Source organism: Anthonomus grandis, chromosome 2 (assembly GCF_022605725.1).
Source record: "Anthonomus grandis grandis chromosome 2, icAntGran1.3, whole genome shotgun sequence".
NCBI lineage: Eukaryota > Metazoa > Arthropoda > Insecta > Coleoptera > Curculionidae > Anthonomus > Anthonomus grandis.
Genome location: NC_065547.1, coordinates 7,725,022 through 7,745,943, shown reverse-complemented (window position 1 = coordinate 7,745,943; position 20,922 = coordinate 7,725,022). Strand labels below are relative to the sequence as shown.

Here is a 20,922-nt window from a genome sequence, read left to right as displayed (position 1 = left end):
TTAATTAATTTTCACAACAAAACCTTAGTTTGTAGAGGTTTGAGACCATCGTCAGTCGATTTAGGTATTCATTGTTAATATCTGGACAAAAAATTATTAAAATCCCTTGGGAATTTCAGGAGATACGGGCATTATATTGATTAAATAACAGGGAGCGCGGACTATAAATTGGTCGCTGGCAACCGGCATATGCTGCGTTCTCGATTTTGGTTGCTGGATATCGATCGGACGCTAGCTTCACACACATTTTAAATTATGCAAATTCTCAATAAAAAAATGGTTTTTGTGAGATATAGTGTTATTTTCAAACTTATCGCCGTCCAAGTTAATTTAAAAAGTGCATAAAAATTGTAAATTAATAAACCAAGCATTTAACAAATGCAAAAGTAGACTCATACATACAAACACTGTAAGTTATATGCTCTAGTTCTATAACTCTAAATTCTAATCTAATGTTTTACTTATATTCATATCTATGTGATTAACACTTATTGCATTTATTACATTTACTGAAAAATTAACATTTGATTCCTGATTAATCTGATTAAGCCATTGCACATGAATAATAAAATACCTCATGAGATTACTGGCATATATTATAATTAACTTCTTATCAATATTAGTTACCCCGCTTATAGAAAAATACAGTTTCTTAATCTCTATTTGCTTAATAAAATCTCGCAGCTCCTCCATCTGTTCTTCTGTGATATCCACATTTACTCGGAGTAAGTCCTGACAACTTGTGGTAATACTTTCAAAGGTTTTACTGCAGTTGGAATATTTACTCATTATGTAAAACATTGTTAACTAAAAAAGATTTTTTAATTATAAAGCTTAAAATTATATTATCTTATGCACCATAATGACAATTGATACAAAGTATGAAAAAGCATACTGAACTTTAGCGGATACTTTTATAGAATCAGTCCCTGCTAGTATCATAGCTGAATAAGTAGCGTCCAATATAATCAAAGCATAGCACCAATTTAATATAAAATAAAATCCCCAAATGTCACTAAAAACCCTGTTGCAAGTCTTCATGTTCCTTTGCACTTCAAAACATACTCTTCGACAAACTCTTACAGTAGCAGGGCATGTAATTAATAATGTGTTTATATCTTTAATAGTTTGATGCAACATGTTTGCTAACTCATATAAGATTATTATAAAAGTGGTATTGTAAAACGTAATTATTTGGCGGTAAGTTGCATAAAAGACAGGATCAATTTGGCTCCAAATGTAAAAATTATAACCAACAATAGTATATTGCAAAAGTAGTTTTACTAAAAGGTTTTGAGTAGTTTTCCAAGATGAGATTGAGTCTCTTTTCACCAATGGCCTAAGCATTTCTTCCACCATATCAAGATTTTGCAAGAACCTTTTCCATTGTTTTTTATTATTAATCATTCCAAACATTACTTTTACCATGCCAAAATATGCAATAACATTTAGGCATGTATCCATTTGAATGTATCTGCTTTCTGGTTGCAATAAATGACTCAATTTTTGATACTGTCCTATAACAAATAAAATAGCTAAAGCAATTACACTTTTGAAACATAATTGGGGTTTTATCAGGCCCTTTTTGGGAAAACTGTATGGCGGTGTAAGGCCCAGTAAGCTGCAATAGATATAAACTGGCTTAAAATTAGCTAGTGGAGAAGCCATTTTATTAAGCTTGAATGGTATTAAAGGTAAATAAAAGAAATGTGTTTGTGAATATAGACCATTAATTAATATAGTTTATGGATTTGTAATAAAGTTGATTAATGAATGGTATTTATTGATGCCTTGGCAGAATATTTGAATAATAATTATCAGTCACAGGAACCAGGTCAATAATTTCTTAGGTTAGTTTGAAATATCAGAGAGATGAAACAGTAGAAGAGACTTTCTATGTGTGTAAAGGGTAAAGAAACCCCTAATTCTTACTGGCATCCAAGTTAATTTAAAAAATGCATAAAAACTGTAAAATAATAAAATATTCATGGAAAAAATTTTATATGCAAAAGGAGACACATTCAAGAGGAGTCAAGAGATTTTTAATTCTTGTATGAACACACTGTGAATTACTAAGATATATAAATTTAGGATCTAATTCAATGTTTTAATTACATCGTTATCTACACTTATTGTACCATTTACTGCAAAACTAACATTTGATTCCTGTTTAATCTGATTAAGCCATTGCACATGAGTAATAAAATACCTCATGAGATTACTGGCATACATTATAATTAACTTCTTATCAATATTAGTTACCCTGCTAATAGAAAAATACAGTTTCTTAATATCTATTTGTTTAATAAAATCTCGCAGCTCCTCCATCTGTTCTTCTGTGATATCCACATTTACTTTTAGTAAGTCCTGACAACTTCTGGTAATACTTACAAAGGTTTTACTGCAGTTGGAATATTTACTCATTATGTAAAACATTGTTAACTAAAAAAGATTTTTTGATTATAAAGCTTAAAATTATATAACCTTATGCACCGTAATGACAATTGATAAAAAGTATGAGAAAGCATACTGAACTTTAGCGGATACTTTTATAGAATCAGTCCCTGCTAGTGTCATAGCTGAATAAGTAGCGTCCAATATAATCAAAGCATAGCACCAATTTAATATAAAATAAAATCCCCAAATGTCACTAAAAATCCTGTTGCAAGTCTTCATATTCCTTTGCACTTCAAAACATACTCTTCGACAAACTCTTACAGTAGCAGGGCATGTAATTAATAATGTGTTTATATCTTTAATAGTTTGATGCAACATGTTTGCTAACTCATATAAGATTATTATAAAAGTGGTATTGTAAAATGTAATTATTTGGCGATAAGTTACATAAAGGATAGGATCAATTTGGCTCCAAATGTAAAAATTATAACCAACAATAGCATATTGCAAAAGTAGTTTTACTAAAAGGTTTTGAGTAGTTTTCCAAGATGAGATTGAGTTTCTTTTCACCAATGGCCTAAGCATTTCTTCCACCATATCAAGGTTTTGTAAGAACCTTTTCCAGTGTTTTTTATTACTAATCATTCCAAACATTACTTTTACCATGCCAAAATATGCAATAACATTTAGGCATGTATCCATTTGAATGTAGCTACTTTCTGGTTGCAATATATGACTCAATTTTTGATACTCTCCTATAACAAATAAAATAGCTAAAGCAATTAGGAATGCAATAACGCCTTTGGAACATAATTGGGGTTTTATCAGACCCTTTTTGGGAAAATTGTATGGCGGTGTAAGGCCCAGTAAGCTGCAATAGATATAAACTGGCTTAAAATTAGCTAGTGGAGACACCATTTTATTAAGCTTGAATGGTATTAAAGGTAAATAAAAGGAATGTGTTTGTGAATATAGACCATTAATTAATATAGTAGTTTATGGGTTTGTAATAAAGTTGATTAATGAATGGTATTTATTGATGACTTGGCAGAATATTTTAATAATTATCGGTTACAGGAACCAGGTCAATAATTTCTTAGGTTAGTTTGAAATATCAGAGAGATAAAACAGAAGAAGAGATTTTATATGTGTGTAAAGGGTAAAGAAACCCCTAATCCTTATTGACATCCAAGTTAATTTAAAATCTGTATAAAAATTGTAAAATAATAAAATATTCATTAGCGGAGTAAAAACCGGCTCGAATTCTCGCGTTTTTTTTTCGAGGTATAACCAGATAAGTCCTATACTAAATTATTGGGAATTATACTGGGCATCTGAAACCGAGTTCTATGACATCGCTATAGGGTGTCTATTGGGGTGCCGATTTTTTATATATTGAAAAAACTTCAAGAATCGCGATAATTTAGAGACTCAACTTTTTGACACATAACTCGCTCTATCTCAAAAACCGCTCTAGCTACTAAAATGATTTTTTTTTGAATTTTTAAACGCATTTCTTTGCGCACATATTGCAATAGAAAAGATTGAGGTAGTGTTTTTTTTTTGTTATTCAAAAAAATTTAAAAAATGTGCTGGTTACCGTTTATGGAAATACTTTTTTCAGCAATCGATAAACTTTTTTATGTAAAGGAATTTTACCATATAGTCTGCGAAGAAAATGTAGCAGCACATTAAAAAAGTTTTTAAAAAAAACTGCAACCATTTATCTCTAATAGATTTTGAGTTATAGATTTTTGAATTCAGAGCTCAAATCGCAAGTGACCGCGCGCCAACTGAAAAGGGATTTATTCCACTCACCGCGGGTTGTAGTCACAGACAATTTCCTCTTTTTACTAACTGTACTTTATTGTACTGTACTTAATTTAACTGCACTTTTTACTACTGTAACAGTCTGTTCAGTTTACTGTAGTACGTTTCTGTCTGACGTGCCGGTTAGTGATTTCGATGTAATACGATTTTAATTAGGATTTGGATTAAATAAAAGGCAGAAATTAAGGTTGACAAGGGAAACAAACTCTAAGAAAATGAAAAAAAAATAGTCGGAGTGGCGTTCTGAGGATAAATCGAAATGAGGGTAGTTCTTATGAACGGTTTGCACCCATGCACTTGCTGCATGTAAAACTTTTCTCCATAAATAAAAGGCACTCGTTACATTAGTTTTTTACTTTCCAAAATTTAGTACATTTCCGATTCTGAATCAGATATTTCATTTTCAAAATTCATTTTATTGCTGCACAATTTGCATTTGCATTGGCAGCAACATTTCAAGCCATGTGTTACACAAACACATTGGGTGGTGCAGCCTCTGGCGGAACAGCAAATTGATAGAGCACTTCGAAGATTTTTCCGGTACAGGTTCTTTCGTGGTTAATATAGGAGTCTAATATTTGGGGTACTTGTATAGGTTTTTCTACAGGCAACATGAAATTTAAGTTTCATCCTACCATCCAAAATCTCCTTTTTCATCTCCAATAATTTTTTCCTGCAAGTGTCCTTTCTTTTTTCTGCTGCCTGAAGTATGGTCTCCAGGCCGGTTTTGGTAGGATTCTGAACTACCAAACTATCGCCTTGGTCTACAGATTTACCACAAAAAATACATTTCACATCCATCTCTTCAATGTTTAGGACCACTCATTCACTATATTATACTAACTAAAACACAACTACTCACTATATACTATATGCCCACATTAATCATTTTGATTCTTATTTTTAATATTATTTTCGTAAAACAACGCAAGAAGTCATAAAAACAACTAAAATGAAAGGGCTAGCGTCTTTGAAAAACTAAAAAAGCACATTTATATTTTTTCGACTAATCTCAACGAAACGGAGTGCGCAGGATTGCCGGGATGCCGCGCCGGTTTATTTTTATACTAGACGCATTTAAAAATATTGTGCATGCCAATTTTTTGAATTTCAAATTTTGGGGTATCAACTGTTCAAATAAATAGGTATTTCAAATTAAAAATGTCAATATAATAAATACCTAGTAAAGGGTACTTGCAGTGCGCGCGATTAGTAGAAAGTTGCCGCGGGACAACCTCGAAAGTGTTCCTGCGATTGGAACCCCGAATTGAAAATTCGATAACTCATGATCTATTAGAGATAAATGGTTGCAGTTTTTTTTTAACATTATTAATATGTCTGCTATATTTTCTTCGCAGACTGTATGGTAAAATTCCTTCAAATAAAAAAGTTTTTCGATTGCTGAAAACAGTCTCTTAATAAACGGTGACCAGCACATTTTTAAAATTTTTTGATAAACAAAAAAAAACACTACTTCAGATTTTTCTATTGCAATATGTGCGCAAAGAGATGCGTTTCAAAATTTAAAAAAAAAATCATTTTAGTAGGTAGAGCGGTTTTTGAGATAGAGCGAGTTATGTGTCAGAAAGTTGAGTTTTAAAATTACCGCGATTTTTGAGGTTTTTTGAATATGAAAAAAATTGGGTCAGCCTAGCGATGTCGTAAAACTCGATTTCAGATGCCAATAAACATGCCTAATAAGATAGTAATGATAGTATAGATTTGATCTGGTTATACCACAGATGTAAATATACTTTCAAAAAATAAATTATATATTAGGTTATACCTTAAAAAAAAAATCGATAAATAAGCGTCTTTCGACCGCGTTTTTACTGCACTACATGGAAAAAGTTTTAAATGCAAAAGGAGACGCATACAAGAGGAGTCAAGAGATTTTTAATTCTTGTATGAACACACTGTGAGTTACTAAGATATATAAATTTAGGATCTAATTCAATGTTTTAATTACATCGTTATCTACACTTATTGTAACATTTACTGCAAAACTAACATTTGATTCCTGATTAATCTGATTAAGCCATTGCACATGAGTAATAAAATACCTCATGAGATTACTGGCATACATTATAATTAACTTCTTATCAATATTAGTTACCCTGCTAATAGAAAAATACAGTTTCTTAATATCTATTTGTTTAATAAAATCTCGCAGCTCCTCCATCTGTTCTTCTGTGATATCCACATTTACTTGTAGTAAGTCCTGACAACTTCTGGTAATACTTACAAAGGTTTTACTGCAGTTGGAATATTTACTAATTATGTAAAACATTGATAACTAAAAAAGATTTTTTGATTATAAAGCTTAAAATTATATAACCTTATGCACCGTAATGACAATTGATAAAAAGTATGAGAAAGCATACTGAACTTTAGCGGATACTTTTATAGAATTAGTCCCAGCTAGTGTCATAGCTGAATAAGTAGCGTCCAATATAATCAAAGCATAGCACCAATTTAAGATAAAATAAAAGCCCCAAATGTCACTAAAAATCCTGTTGCAAGTCTTCATGTTCCTTTGCACTTCAAAACATACTCTTCGACAAACTCTTACAGTAGCAGGGCATGTAACTAATAATGTGTTTATATCTTTAGTAGTTTGATGCAACATGTTTGCTAACTCATATAAGATTATTATAAAAGTGGTATTGTAAAACGTAATTATTTGGCAGTAAGTTACATAAAAGACAGGATCAATTTGGCTCCAAATGTAAAAATTATAACCAACAATAGTATATTGCAAAAGTAGTTTTACTAAAAGGTTTTGAGTAGTTTTCCAAGATGAGATTGAGTCTCTTTTCACCAATGGCCTAAGCATTTCTTCCACCATATCAAGATTTTGCAAGAACCTTTTCCATTGTTTTTTATTATTAATCATTCCAAACATTACTTTTACCATGCCAAAATATGCAATAACATTTAGGCATGTATCCATTTGAATGTATCTGCTTTCTGGTTGCAATAAATGACTCAATTTTTGATACTGTCCTATAGCAAATAAAATAGCTAAAGCAATTAGGAATGCAATAACACCTTTGGAACATAATTGAGATTTTATCAGGCCCTTTTTGGAAAAACTGTATGGCGGTGTAAGGCCCAATAAGCTGCAATAGATATAAACTGGCTTAAAATTAGCTAGCGGAGAAGCCATTTTATTAAGCTTGAATGGTATTAAAGGTAAATAAAAGGAATGTGTTTGTAAATATAGACCATTAATTAATATAGTAGTTTATGGGTTTGTAATAAAGTTGATTAATGAATGGTATTTATTGATGACTTGGCAGAATATTTTAATAATTATCGGTTACAGGAACCAGGTCAATAATTTCTTAGGTTAGTTTGAAATATCAGAGAGATGAAACAGTAGAAGAGACTTTCTATGTGTGTAAAGGGTAAAGAAACCCCTAATCCTTACTGGCATCCAAGTTAATTTAAAAAATGCATAAAAACTGTAAAATAATAAAACATTCATGGAAAAAATTTTATATGCAAAAGGAGACACATACAAGAGGAGTCAATAGATTTTTAATTCTTGTATGAACACACTGTGAATTACTAAGATATATAAATTTAGGATCTAATTCAATGTTTTAATTACATCGTTATCTACACTTATTGTACCATTTACTGCAAAACTAACATTTGATTCCTGTTTAATCTGATTAAGCCATTGCACATGAGTAATAAAATACCTCATGAGATTACTGGCATACATTATAATTAACTTCTTATCAATATTAGTTCCCTGCTAATAGAAAAATACAGTTTCTTAATATCTATTTGTTTAATAAAATCTCGCAGCTCCTCCATCTGTTCTTCTGTGATATCCACATTTACTTGTAGTAAGTCCTGACAACTTCTGGTAATACTTACAAAGGTTTTACTGCAGTTGGAATATTTACTCATTATGTAAAACATTGTTAACTAAAAAAGATTTTTTGATTATAAAGCTTAAAATTATATAATCTTATGCACCGTAATGACAATTGATAAAAAGTATGAGAAAGCATACTGAACTTTAGCGGATACTTTTATAGAATCAGTCCCTGCTAGTGTCATAGCTGAATAAGTAGCTTCCAATATAATCAAAGCATAGCACCAATTTAAGATAAAATAAAAGCCCCAAATGTCACTAAAAATCCTGTTGCAAGTCTTCATGTTCCTTTGCACTTCAAAACATACTCTTCGACAAACTCTTACAGTAGCAGGGCATGTAATTAATAATGTGTTTATATCTTTAATTGTTTGATGCAACATGTTTGCTAACTCATATAAGATTATTATAAAAGTGGTATTGTAAAACGTAACTATTTGACGGTAAGTTACATAAAAGACAGGATCAATTTGGCTCCAAATGTAAAAATTATAACCAACAATAGCATATTGCAAAACTAGTTTTACTAAAAGGTTTTGGGTAGTTTTCCAAGGTGAGATTAAGTCTCTTTTCACCAATGGCCTAAGCATTTCTTCCACCATATCAAGATTTTGCAAGAACCTTTTCCAGTGTTTTTTATTCCTAGTCATTCCAAGTATTACTTTTACCATTCCAAATTATGCAATAACATTTAGGCATGTATCCATTTGAATGTTTCTGCTTTCTGGTTGCAATAAATGACTCAATTTTTGATACTGTCCTATAAGAAATAAAATAGCTAAAGCAATTAGGAATGCAATAACACCTTTGGAACATAATTCGGGTTTTATCAGGCCCTTTTTGGGAAAACTGTATAGCGGTGTAAGGCCCAATAAGCTGCAATAGATATAAACTGGCTTAAAACTAGCTAGTGGAGACACCATTTTATTAAGCTTGAATGGTATTAAAGGTAAATAAAAGGAATGTGTTTGTGAATATAGACCATTAATTAATATAGTAGTTTATGGGTTTGTAATAAAGTTGATTAATGAATGGTATTTATTGATGACTTGGCAGAATATTTTAATAATAATTATCAGTCACAGGAACCAGGTCAATAATTTCTTAGGTTAGTTTGAAACATCAGAGAGATAAAACAGTAGAAGAGATTTTATATGTGTGTAAAGGGTAAAGAAACCCCTAATCCTTATTGACATCCAAGTTAATTTAAAATCTGTATAAAAATTGTAAAATAATAAAGTATTCATTAGCGGAGTAAAAACCGGCTCGAATTCTCGCGTTTTTTTCGAGGTATAACCAGGTAAGTCCTATACTAAATTATTGGGAATATTACTGGGCATCTGAAACCGAGTTCTACGACATCGCTATAGGGTGTCTATTGGGGTGCCGATTTTTTATATATTGAAAAAACTTCAAGAATCGCGATAATTTAGAAACTCAACTTTTTGACACAACTCGCTCTATCTCAAAAACCGCTCTAGCTACTAAAATGATTTTTTTTTTTAATTTATAAACGCATTTCTTTGCGCACATATTGCAATAGAAAAGATTGAGGTAGTGTTTTTTTTTGTTATTCAAAAAAATTAAAAAAATGTGCTGGTCACCGTTTATGGAGATACTTTTTTCAGCAATCGATAAACTTTTTTATGTAAAGGAATTTTACCATATAGTCTGCGAAGAAAATGTAGCAGACACATTAAAAAAGTTTTTAAAAGAAACTGCAACCATTTATCTCTAATAGATTTTGAGTTATCGATCTTTGAATTCGGAGCTCAAATCGCAAGTGATCGCGCGCCAACTGAAAAGGGATTTATTCCACTCACCGCGGGTTGTAGTCACAGACAATTTCTTCTTTTTACTAACTGTACTTTATTGTACTGTACTTAATTTAACTGCACTTTTCACTACTGTAACAGTCTGTTCAGTTTACTGTAGTACGTTTCTGTCTGACGTGCCGGTTAGTGATTTCGATGCAATACGATTTTAATTAGGATTTGGATTAAATAAAAGGCAGAAAATAAGGTTGACAAGGGAAACAAATTCTAAGAAAATGAAAAAAAAATAGTCGGAGTGGCGTTCTGAGGATAAATCGAAATGAGGGTAGTTCTTATGAACGGTTTGCTCCCATGAACTTGCTGCATGTAAAACTTTTCTCCATAAATAAAAGGCACTCGTTACATTAGTTTTTTACTTTCCAAAATTTAGTACATTTCCGATTCTGAATCAGATATTTTATTTTCAAAATTCATTTTATTGCTGCACAATTTGCATTTGCATTGGCAGCAACATTTCAAGCCATGTGTTACACAAACACATTGGGTGGTGCAGCCTCTGTCGGAACAGCAATTCGAAGATTTTCCGGTACAGGTTCTTTCGTGGTTAATATAGGAGTCCAATATTTGGGGTACTTGTATAGGTTTTTCTACAGGCAACATGAAATTTAAGTTTAATCCTACCATCCAAAATCTCCTTTTTCATCTCCAATAATTTTTTCCTGCAAGTGTCCTTTCTTTTTTCTGCTGCCTGAAGTATGGTCTCCAGGCCGGTTTTAGTAGGATTCTGAACTACCAAACTATCGCCTTGGTCTACAGATTTGCCACAAAAAATACATTTCACATCCATCTCTTCAATGTTTAGGACCACTCATTCACTATATTATACTAACTAAAACACAACTACTCACTATAAACTATATGCGCACATTAATCATTTTGATTCCTATTTTTAATATTATTTTTGTAAAACAACGCAAGAAGTCATAAAAACAACTAAAATAAAAGGGCTAGCGTCTTTGAAAAACTAAAAAAGCACATTTATATTTTTTCGACTAATCTCGACAAACCGGAGTGCGCAGGATTGCCGGGATGCCGCGTCGGTTTATTTGTATACTAGACGCATTTAAAAATATTGTGCATGCCAATTTTTCGAATTTCAAATTTTGGGGTATCAACTGTTCAAATAAATAGGTATTTCAAATTAAAAATTTCAATATAATAAATACCTAGTAAAGCGTACTTGCAGTGCGCGCGGTTAGTAGAAAGTTGCCGCGGGACAACCTCGAAAGTGTTCCTGCGATTGGAACCCCGAATTGAAAATTCGATAACTCATGATCTATTAGAGATAAATGGTTGCAGTTTTTTTTTAACATTATTAATATGTCTGCTATATTTTCTTCGCAGACTGTATGGTAAAATTCCTTCAAATAAAAAAGTTTTTCGATTGCTGAAAACAGTCTCTTAATAAACGGTGACCAGCACATTTTTAAAATTTTTTGATAAACAAAAAAAAACACTACTTCAGATTTTTCTATTGCAATATGTGCGCAAAGAGATGCGTTTCAAAATTTAAAAAAAAAATCATTTTAGTAGGTAGAGCGGTTTTTGAGATAGAGCGAGTTATGTGTCAGAAAGTTGAGTTTTAAAATTACCGCGATTTTTGAGGTTTTTTGAATATGAAAAAAATTGGGTCAGCCTAGCGATGTCGTAAAACTCGATTTCAGATGCCAATAAACATGCCTAATAAGATAGTAATGATAGTATAGATTTGATCTGGTTATACCACAGATGTAAATATACTTTCAAAAAATAAATTATATATTAGGTTATACCTTAAAAAAAAAATCGATAAATAAGCGTCTTTCGACCGCGTTTTTACTGCACTACATGGAAAAAGTTTTAAATGCAAAAGGAGACGCATACAAGAGGAGTCAAGAGATTTTTAATTCTTGTATGAACACACTGTGAGTTACTAAGATATATAAATTTAGGATCTAATTCAATGTTTTAATTACATCGTTATCTACACTTATTGTAACATTTACTGCAAAACTAACATTTGATTCCTGATTAATCTGATTAAGCCATTGCACATGAGTAATAAAATACCTCATGAGATTACTGGCATACATTATAATTAACTTCTTATCAATATTAGTTACCCTGCTAATAGAAAAATACAGTTTCTTAATATCTATTTGTTTAATAAAATCTCGCAGCTCCTCCATCTGTTCTTCTGTGATATCCACATTTACTTGTAGTAAGTCCTGACAACTTCTGGTAATACTTACAAAGGTTTTACTGCAGTTGGAATATTTACTAATTATGTAAAACATTGATAACTAAAAAAGATTTTTTGATTATAAAGCTTAAAATTATATAACCTTATGCACCGTAATGACAATTGATAAAAAGTATGAGAAAGCATACTGAACTTTAGCGGATACTTTTATAGAATTAGTCCCAGCTAGTGTCATAGCTGAATAAGTAGCGTCCAATATAATCAAAGCATAGCACCAATTTAAGATAAAATAAAAGCCCCAAATGTCACTAAAAATCCTGTTGCAAGTCTTCATGTTCCTTTGCACTTCAAAACATACTCTTCGACAAACTCTTACAGTAGCAGGGCATGTAACTAATAATGTGTTTATATCTTTAGTAGTTTGATGCAACATGTTTGCTAACTCATATAAGATTATTATAAAAGTGGTATTGTAAAACGTAATTATTTGGCAGTAAGTTACATAAAAGACAGGATCAATTTGGCTCCAAATGTAAAAATTATAACCAACAATAGTATATTGCAAAAGTAGTTTTACTAAAAGGTTTTGAGTAGTTTTCCAAGATGAGATTGAGTCTCTTTTCACCAATGGCCTAAGCATTTCTTCCACCATATCAAGATTTTGCAAGAACCTTTTCCATTGTTTTTTATTATTAATCATTCCAAACATTACTTTTACCATGCCAAAATATGCAATAACATTTAGGCATGTATCCATTTGAATGTATCTGCTTTCTGGTTGCAATAAATGACTCAATTTTTGATACTGTCCTATAGCAAATAAAATAGCTAAAGCAATTAGGAATGCAATAACACCTTTGGAACATAATTGAGATTTTATCAGGCCCTTTTTGGAAAAACTGTATGGCGGTGTAAGGCCCAATAAGCTGCAATAGATATAAACTGGCTTAAAATTAGCTAGCGGAGAAGCCATTTTATTAAGCTTGAATGGTATTAAAGGTAAATAAAAGGAATGTGTTTGTAAATATAGACCATTAATTAATATAGTAGTTTATGGGTTTGTAATAAAGTTGATTAATGAATGGTATTTATTGATGACTTGGCAGAATATTTTAATAATTATCGGTTACAGGAACCAGGTCAATAATTTCTTAGGTTAGTTTGAAATATCAGAGAGATGAAACAGTAGAAGAGACTTTCTATGTGTGTAAAGGGTAAAGAAACCCCTAATCCTTACTGGCATCCAAGTTAATTTAAAAAATGCATAAAAACTGTAAAATAATAAAACATTCATGGAAAAAATTTTATATGCAAAAGGAGACACATACAAGAGGAGTCAATAGATTTTTAATTCTTGTATGAACACACTGTGAATTACTAAGATATATAAATTTAGGATCTAATTCAATGTTTTAATTACATCGTTATCTACACTTATTGTACCATTTACTGCAAAACTAACATTTGATTCCTGTTTAATCTGATTAAGCCATTGCACATGAGTAATAAAATACCTCATGAGATTACTGGCATACATTATAATTAACTTCTTATCAATATTAGTTCCCTGCTAATAGAAAAATACAGTTTCTTAATATCTATTTGTTTAATAAAATCTCGCAGCTCCTCCATCTGTTCTTCTGTGATATCCACATTTACTTGTAGTAAGTCCTGACAACTTCTGGTAATACTTACAAAGGTTTTACTGCAGTTGGAATATTTACTCATTATGTAAAACATTGTTAACTAAAAAAGATTTTTTGATTATAAAGCTTAAAATTATATAATCTTATGCACCGTAATGACAATTGATAAAAAGTATGAGAAAGCATACTGAACTTTAGCGGATACTTTTATAGAATCAGTCCCTGCTAGTGTCATAGCTGAATAAGTAGCTTCCAATATAATCAAAGCATAGCACCAATTTAAGATAAAATAAAAGCCCCAAATGTCACTAAAAATCCTGTTGCAAGTCTTCATGTTCCTTTGCACTTCAAAACATACTCTTCGACAAACTCTTACAGTAGCAGGGCATGTAATTAATAATGTGTTTATATCTTTAATTGTTTGATGCAACATGTTTGCTAACTCATATAAGATTATTATAAAAGTGGTATTGTAAAACGTAACTATTTGACGGTAAGTTACATAAAAGACAGGATCAATTTGGCTCCAAATGTAAAAATTATAACAAACAATAGCATATTGCAAAACTAGTTTTACTAAAAGGTTTTGAGCAGTTTTCCAAGCTGAGATTGAGTCTCTTTTCACCAACGGCCTAAGCATTTCTTCCACCATATCAAGATTTTGCAAGAACCTTTTCCAGTGTTTTTTATTACTAATCATTCCAAACATTACTTTTACCATGCCAAAATATGCAATAACATTTAGGCATGTATCCATTTGAATGTAGCTGCTTTCTGGTTGCAATAAATGACTCAATTTTTGATACTCTCCTATAACAAATAAAATAGCTAAAGCAATTAGGAATGCAATAACACCTTTGGAACATAATTCGGGTTTTATCAGGCCCTTTTTGGGAAAACTGTATGGCGGTGTAAGGCCCAATAAGCTGCAATAGATATAAACTGGCTTAAAATTAGCTAGTGGAGAAGCCATTTTATTAAGCTTGAATGGTATTAAAGGTAAACAAAAGAAATGTGTTTGTAAATATAGACCATTTACATAAAGTGGATTATAGGTTTGTAATAAAGTTGATTAATGACTGATATTTATCGATGACTTGGCATAACATTTTAATAATTGTAGTGCACGGTATATAGGCCTGTCCCAATTATTTCTTAGGTGAGGGACTGTATATGTGTGTAATGGATTAGGGTAAAGAAAATCCCAAATAGACAATTTTGTATAAGAAAATCCCTTTTACTAAAACCATATACGCCTCCAAAGATATCATTACAAGACACTTAATTAAAATTGTCAAAACTACATAATTAATTCATATTTATGCGAAGAAATTCAGTTTCTTTTTCGGTTACTATATATATCTATATAACGTAACGCGTTCCGAAATATATGGGCATCAATCTAATTTTTTTTTCTTACTTTTACTGATTTTAAAGTCAAATATGGGAGTAACATGTTGTTCATGGGAGACGAACGCTCTTTCTTCATTCAGTAAATAATAAGTAATTTATAGTCAGGGTACTGATGTTATACCATGACATTTTTGTAAAAAATTTCACTTGAATATGACCATAAATTTGTATACTGGGTCTATAAAAACACAGAAATATTCGCAAATTTATTTGAACCTGCTTTTTAGATTGAAAGGATCAGAGATTAATGGAGATTGATATACAGTGTGATAAAAGAAAAAATGCTTTTTAAATTTCACATCCTATAGCTGCGAGGTTTAGTGCATAAGTTCTCTTCAATTTTCCTTTTTAAAAACACCTGTATAAATAAAAATTAAATTGCTAATATGCTCTTGGACTAAGAAAGAAGCGCTGTATCATATATGGGAGAAATGCGACAAATTGACGATGATAGAAGGAGAAAAAGAAGAATGAAGAGATTCTGCATATGGGCGATGAAACCGATATAGAAAGGAAAGTTTGGAGATCTCGTGCAGAATTAGTTTTAACGTTACAAGTGCAAGGTCGTGGTCTTATATAGCAGTGCGTTTCGGAAACTTTTTTTTACGATGAAACTTTGGGGTGTTTTTGTAAGTTTTAATTTTTTTTGTATTTGATATTTGATACTTGGGAAGAATGAAGATTAAAGGAATATTTAAAATTTTATGTGCAGTAGATAAAGTGTGGTATTTTTAGAGATTATCTTGGTATATACAAGGAAAATTATTTTTTTTTTAATTTTTAAAATGAGCATTTTGGGTTTTTAAAAACAATTTTTGGTATTTTTTAAACAAATTAGGCAGTTTTGATTAACTTCTTGTCCAAATTATTTTTTTTTTTATATTTTAGTCAATTTTCGATTTTTTAAGGTTTTTAGTTTTTTTTTTTAATTTTCTTACCCAGAATATTTTATTTAATAGAAAATTGCTTCTAAATTTTTTAAAAGCCCTGTATAATTTTTTAAATATATTTCAGTATTAAGTAAACTGCTTAATTATTAACTACAGAATATAAACCTGACAACTTGTTTTAAAAGCCATACAGTATTTACCTAAGATCCTATCTCCCATTGTACCTAAATTCAAGTTTCGTGATACTAAATTTAAATTTCCCGCCTACTCTGAGGTGTCTAATGTATTTTTTTGCAAATAAATACCAGTCCTACTGCTAGGTTTCTCTGTCGCAGACATCTGACAGTCCCAAGCTAAATTTGTCAAAATATTAGGAGCAAAATATCATAAAAAGTTCTAATGCCCGAAATTGAACCCAATTTTCCTCTATAAGACTCCCTCTAATTTCAAAAAACCATACTAAAACTCTCTGGCAACGTTACAGAGATACTTTTTGACACAACAGATCCCTGTGATACCGACTTACATAAAATAAAAGGGCGGGATATTTGAATTTGACGCTTCAAATAACCCCTTTAGGGCTGGTATGCGCCTTCTTTGCTGGTGTTTCTCATTACTTTATGTTTTACTTATTATCTCATTGTTTCTCGAATTTTACGTAAAAATCGATATTTTTAGAATTTTGAAATAATTCTTATTTAATAATTTTTTTTAAATATTTTAGTCCATTTTTGATTTTTGAAGACTTTTGGCTTTTTTTTTGGTATTGCCTTACCCAGAATATTTTATTTAATAGAAAATTGCCTATAGATTTTTTAAAGGCTCTGTATAATTTTTTGTTTACATATTTCAATATTTAGCAAACTGCTTACTTAATATAAACCTGTCAACTTTGTTTTTAAAGCCATATAGTACTAACCTAAAATCTTACCTCACATTGTACTTTAATGCAAGTTCCGTGAAAATACATTCAAATTTCCCGCCTACATGGAGGTGTCAATGTGTAATGTATTTTCTGAAAAATAAATACTGTTTTTGTAATACCGACTATAAAATAAAAGTCTGTCCCAATAATTTCTTAGGTAATTAAAAAGGCGGGATATTTGAATTTACTGCTTCAAAAAACTTCAACAAGGTATTCGTAATTTTTCACTTCGTTCAAATTTCCCGCCTACACGGAGGTGTCTAATGTATTTTCTGACAATAACATACCGATCCTACTCCACAGTTGCCAAATTTCCGTGTCGGTAACCTCTAATTTTATTTATCATTATTTTAATTTTTTATTATCTCATTGTTTCTTGAATTGTATACAAAATTAGGTATTTTTGAGATTTTATTAAAATGAGAAATAGGCATTTCTTGAAATTTTCTGAATAATTTGATAATTTCTTACCCAAATTAATAGTTTTTTTTTTAATAATTAGGCATTTCTTTAAAAAAATTTAGTTTTTGAAAATTTTTTTATGGTAATTCCCCAACCAGGATATTATTCAATAGAAAATTACCGGATTTTAAGTAGAAAATTACCAGGATTTATTAAATAGAAAGTTGCTTTTAGATTTTTCAACCACCATAATATGTATACATTTTTTTAATACATATATTTGATTATTTAGTCAACCCTGCTTAACTAATTAGTAAATATAAGCTCAACAGCCAACTGCTTTAAAAGCCAAAATATTATTTACCTTAAATCCTCCCATACATTGTACTTAAATACAAGTTCTGTGATAATACATTCAAATTTCCCGGCTACACGGAGGTGACTAATGTATTTTCTGGCAAATAAATACCAATCCTACTCCACAGTTGCCAAATCTACCTGTTGCTAACCTCGGAAAGTCCCAACCAAATTTTGACCACAAACAAGGTATTGAGATTAAAATAACATACAAAGTTTTGTTTGAACTCAAATCTCTCCTATGAAGCTCTTCAAATTTCAAAGAACCATACTGCAACCTTGATACTTTTTGACACAACAGATCCCTATGATACCGACTTACGTAAAATAAGAGGGCGGGATATTTGAATTTGACGCTATATTATTTTTTATTATTTCATTCTTTCTAGAATATTACGCAAGATTGGGTATTTTTGAGATTTTATTAAAATGAGAAATAGATTTTCTTGGTAAAAAGTTGGAAAGTTTTAAGAATTCCTTAAACAAATTATTATTTTTTTTAAACAAATTTCTAAGTTTTTTTAAATATTTTAGTCCATTTTCTAAGACTGTTAGTTTTTTTGGTATTTCCTTACAGTTGCCAAATTTCCTTGTCACTAACCTCTAACAGTCCCAAACTTATGTTATCTAAAAACAAGATATTGAGACCAAAATAACATACAAAGTTATTTTTGAACCCATTTCTTGCTTATAAAATCCTCTCTAATTTTTAAAAGCACAACAGATCCCTGTAATACCGATTCTTACAAAACAAAAGGGGATATTTGAATTTAACATCAGAAATGGCAGTCGTAGTTAGGTTTATTACTAAATAACAGCGAGTCCATGGACAAATGTCTCGCTCCAAAAACAAACACGTTAAAATTTAACGTCTCTCTCACGAACACTCGCTCCTTCTATTCATCATCGGATTCCCATTCAGCTGAAACATTTTCAGAATTTTCTGCAACTGTGTATCTTTGGCTAGTGGTGGCCTCGCTTCTTTCCATTTTCGTTTGTTGCTGAGGCTACAGTTTTTTTCGCGTTTCCTTGGTGTTTTAGTGATGAATAAAAGTTATGGTATATAGGGGGAATAAACTGAAAGAGTTGCTGAAGGTTCTCGTATTTTGCGGTTTTTATAGATGGTGGCTCAGGATGCAACAACTTAAGCTCAAATTGGATATTTGGACGACCCTTTTTCTGTTTTCTAAGGTCAAAATACTCAAAATCCATGTTCTCATTCAAACTGTTTTTGTATTGAAGTATGTGGGGTTTATCTTTTTCCAGTCGGAACCATTGAATACTACGTATTCCTGGAATACTGTCTTTTATCCCTTTTTTCATTTCTTCAACTGACACAAAATCTTCATTTCTCATTCGTACAACAGTGAACTTTCGACTTGCTTGAGCTACCAAAATATATTGGTTTTTTTTCTTTGACTTTTCGATTAGTCCAAAATCTTGGTCGCACTCCATATAGGAGTGACCAAAAACTAAAAATTTATGGTCAACTCTACAAACTGATCTGAACAATATGTCTCCAGAATTTTATGATGTTGTGATTTTTATTTTGACCCCCTGCATTATCGCTAAATGCGATGATATGTTCTATTGAATTAGGAAGTTGCTGAACATATTTCAATAGACATGATCCAATTTCTTGGGATCCCCTAGACGCTTCACCCTCGTGCCACATAAACATTGATGCCTGATCATTTGCAAGATTATGTACCGCAAAATTGTAAGTCCACAGTTGCCTGAGATAGTACACCTTACTACAGGTTAATACAGGCATAGGGAGAGTCTTTTCAAGATCAAAGCATATTGCATTTACAGTATTAGGATTATCGTTAGCAAGTTTCTTAGCATCATTTTTAGCTGATCTAGCCTTTCGTAAGTGAATCTCTTTCTGAACTTTACTATCATTCACAACCTCATTAATGCCATTACTGATTTTATTTTCAAGTGTAGTGTTTGAAATGCAGATTAAATTTCGTTGTAAAAATATATCTATAGAAGCTCTCTTTTGGGGTTTTGAATGTTATTGTCCCGGCAATACTGCAAATAAAGGGTATACATTTTGTGAATGCTTAGTTCGCCTGATAAATACTTCGTATTTGGATTTTTTACACGTGAATATAGGCTCGAGTACCTTGGAAATGATCCAATGTGGCCCATTATTATTGCAATATCGTTGTCCGGAATCTTATTTGCTGGAGTATGTTTACCACGTTGGTCGATTGGTGCTACCCCTGTGAGCTTTCTTTTTTTTAAAACGTTATCGTATGAAAGTTTTCAACAAAAAGAGTTTACACACTCTTTTTCCCTTTAATAATATTTTAACTCTCACTTGTTTACGTGGCTCAACAGTTACTTTTTTAGGTGCATGTGTTTCCATACATGCGGTAAAGAATGCCGTTTGTAGATTCCATGACTCCAAATTCCAATAGTCATCAAAGATTTGTTGGCGATCTTCATTTGAAAAACTCTTACACTCGTATCGATTTTGAACGGCTTTTGCTGGCTTTAGCAATTTTCTATGGCCGATAAATTCACCACCACTATTCCTGGCATTCTTCGCTTTATTCCGTGCCCAAGATGACTCGTTTCTGATCCGTTTCCTGCTACGCGTTGACTGGTTGTTGTCTGTGTCACCTTCATTCGACTCTCCTACAGTAGTCGATGTAGATGCCTCTTCTGGGTGGTAATCGCGATCTAGATCGCTATCATCGACAGGTTCTGGAACAAAAATAAAAGGACTCTCAATGTACAAAGAATAAAAATTCTCACCAGCATCAAAATTCTACAACGAAAATAAAACTGTACTCCATAACCTAAAAATTATACTAAACATGTATTTTTAACTTGATTTTATCGTACTTACCATCTAACTCAAAATCCGTCATATTTAGTTTACACCAGGTAATTAACTGATATATTCTGTAAACAGTTATTATTCGAAAAACAACAATAATACTGCTTAGAAAACTCACAAATACGCAGTACCACACGCACGCATGTAAACAAAAAACGTAATTTGTTGTGTCATTTGGAGGCAAAGGGATATAAGTGCACATATATCCCATTGCCTCCAAGTAAATTGATGTTATGGCTAAATGCTTTTTGTTTCTGGAGATAGATGTCTCCACTAGAAAAGAATTCACATATATCCCT

The 20,922-nt window shown here is 31.3% G+C and overlaps 2 protein-coding genes across 4 annotated transcripts in view; one reads left to right on the top strand and one right to left on the bottom strand.

Moving 5' to 3' along the window:
* Nucleotides 1-243: 243 nt before the first annotated feature.
* Nucleotides 244-20,922, top strand: part of LOC126750510 (uncharacterized) — a 38,808-nt gene continuing 18,129 nt past the window's right edge. The window contains exon 1 of one of the 3 annotated variants that reach the window (XM_050460149.1): nucleotides 244-409. Coding sequence is in view for 1 of the 3 variants with exons in the window: in XM_050460148.1 (XP_050316105.1) it covers nucleotides 15,804-15,824 (21 nt within the window). In the remaining 2 variants the exon portion in view is untranslated. Of the gene's footprint in view, nucleotides 410-584; nucleotides 726-15,673; nucleotides 15,825-20,922 lie in introns of those variants that run through there. The other 2 variants (XM_050460150.1, XM_050460148.1) reach the window with 2 other exon arrangements.
* LOC126750051 (uncharacterized) lies at nucleotides 445-1,687 on the bottom strand. The gene is made up of 2 exons (XM_050459555.1): nucleotides 859-1,687; nucleotides 445-807 (listed from the first exon to the last, which is right to left on the bottom strand). The coding sequence occupies exons 1-2, from the start codon at nucleotides 1,666-1,668 to the stop codon at nucleotides 445-447; spliced, it is 1,173 nt and encodes a 390-aa protein (XP_050315512.1). The 5' UTR covers nucleotides 1,669-1,687.

Excerpts from the sequence above, each read along its gene's own strand:
- LOC126750051 (XM_050459555.1), bottom strand. The coding sequence starts at position 1,668 with ATGGCTTCTCCACTAGCTAATTTTAAGCCAGTTTATATCTATTGCAGC. Across the intron at positions 808-858 it reads TTGTATCAATTGTCATTATG|TTAACAATGTTTTACATAAT; the intron begins GTGCATAAGATA and ends AATCTTTTTTAG.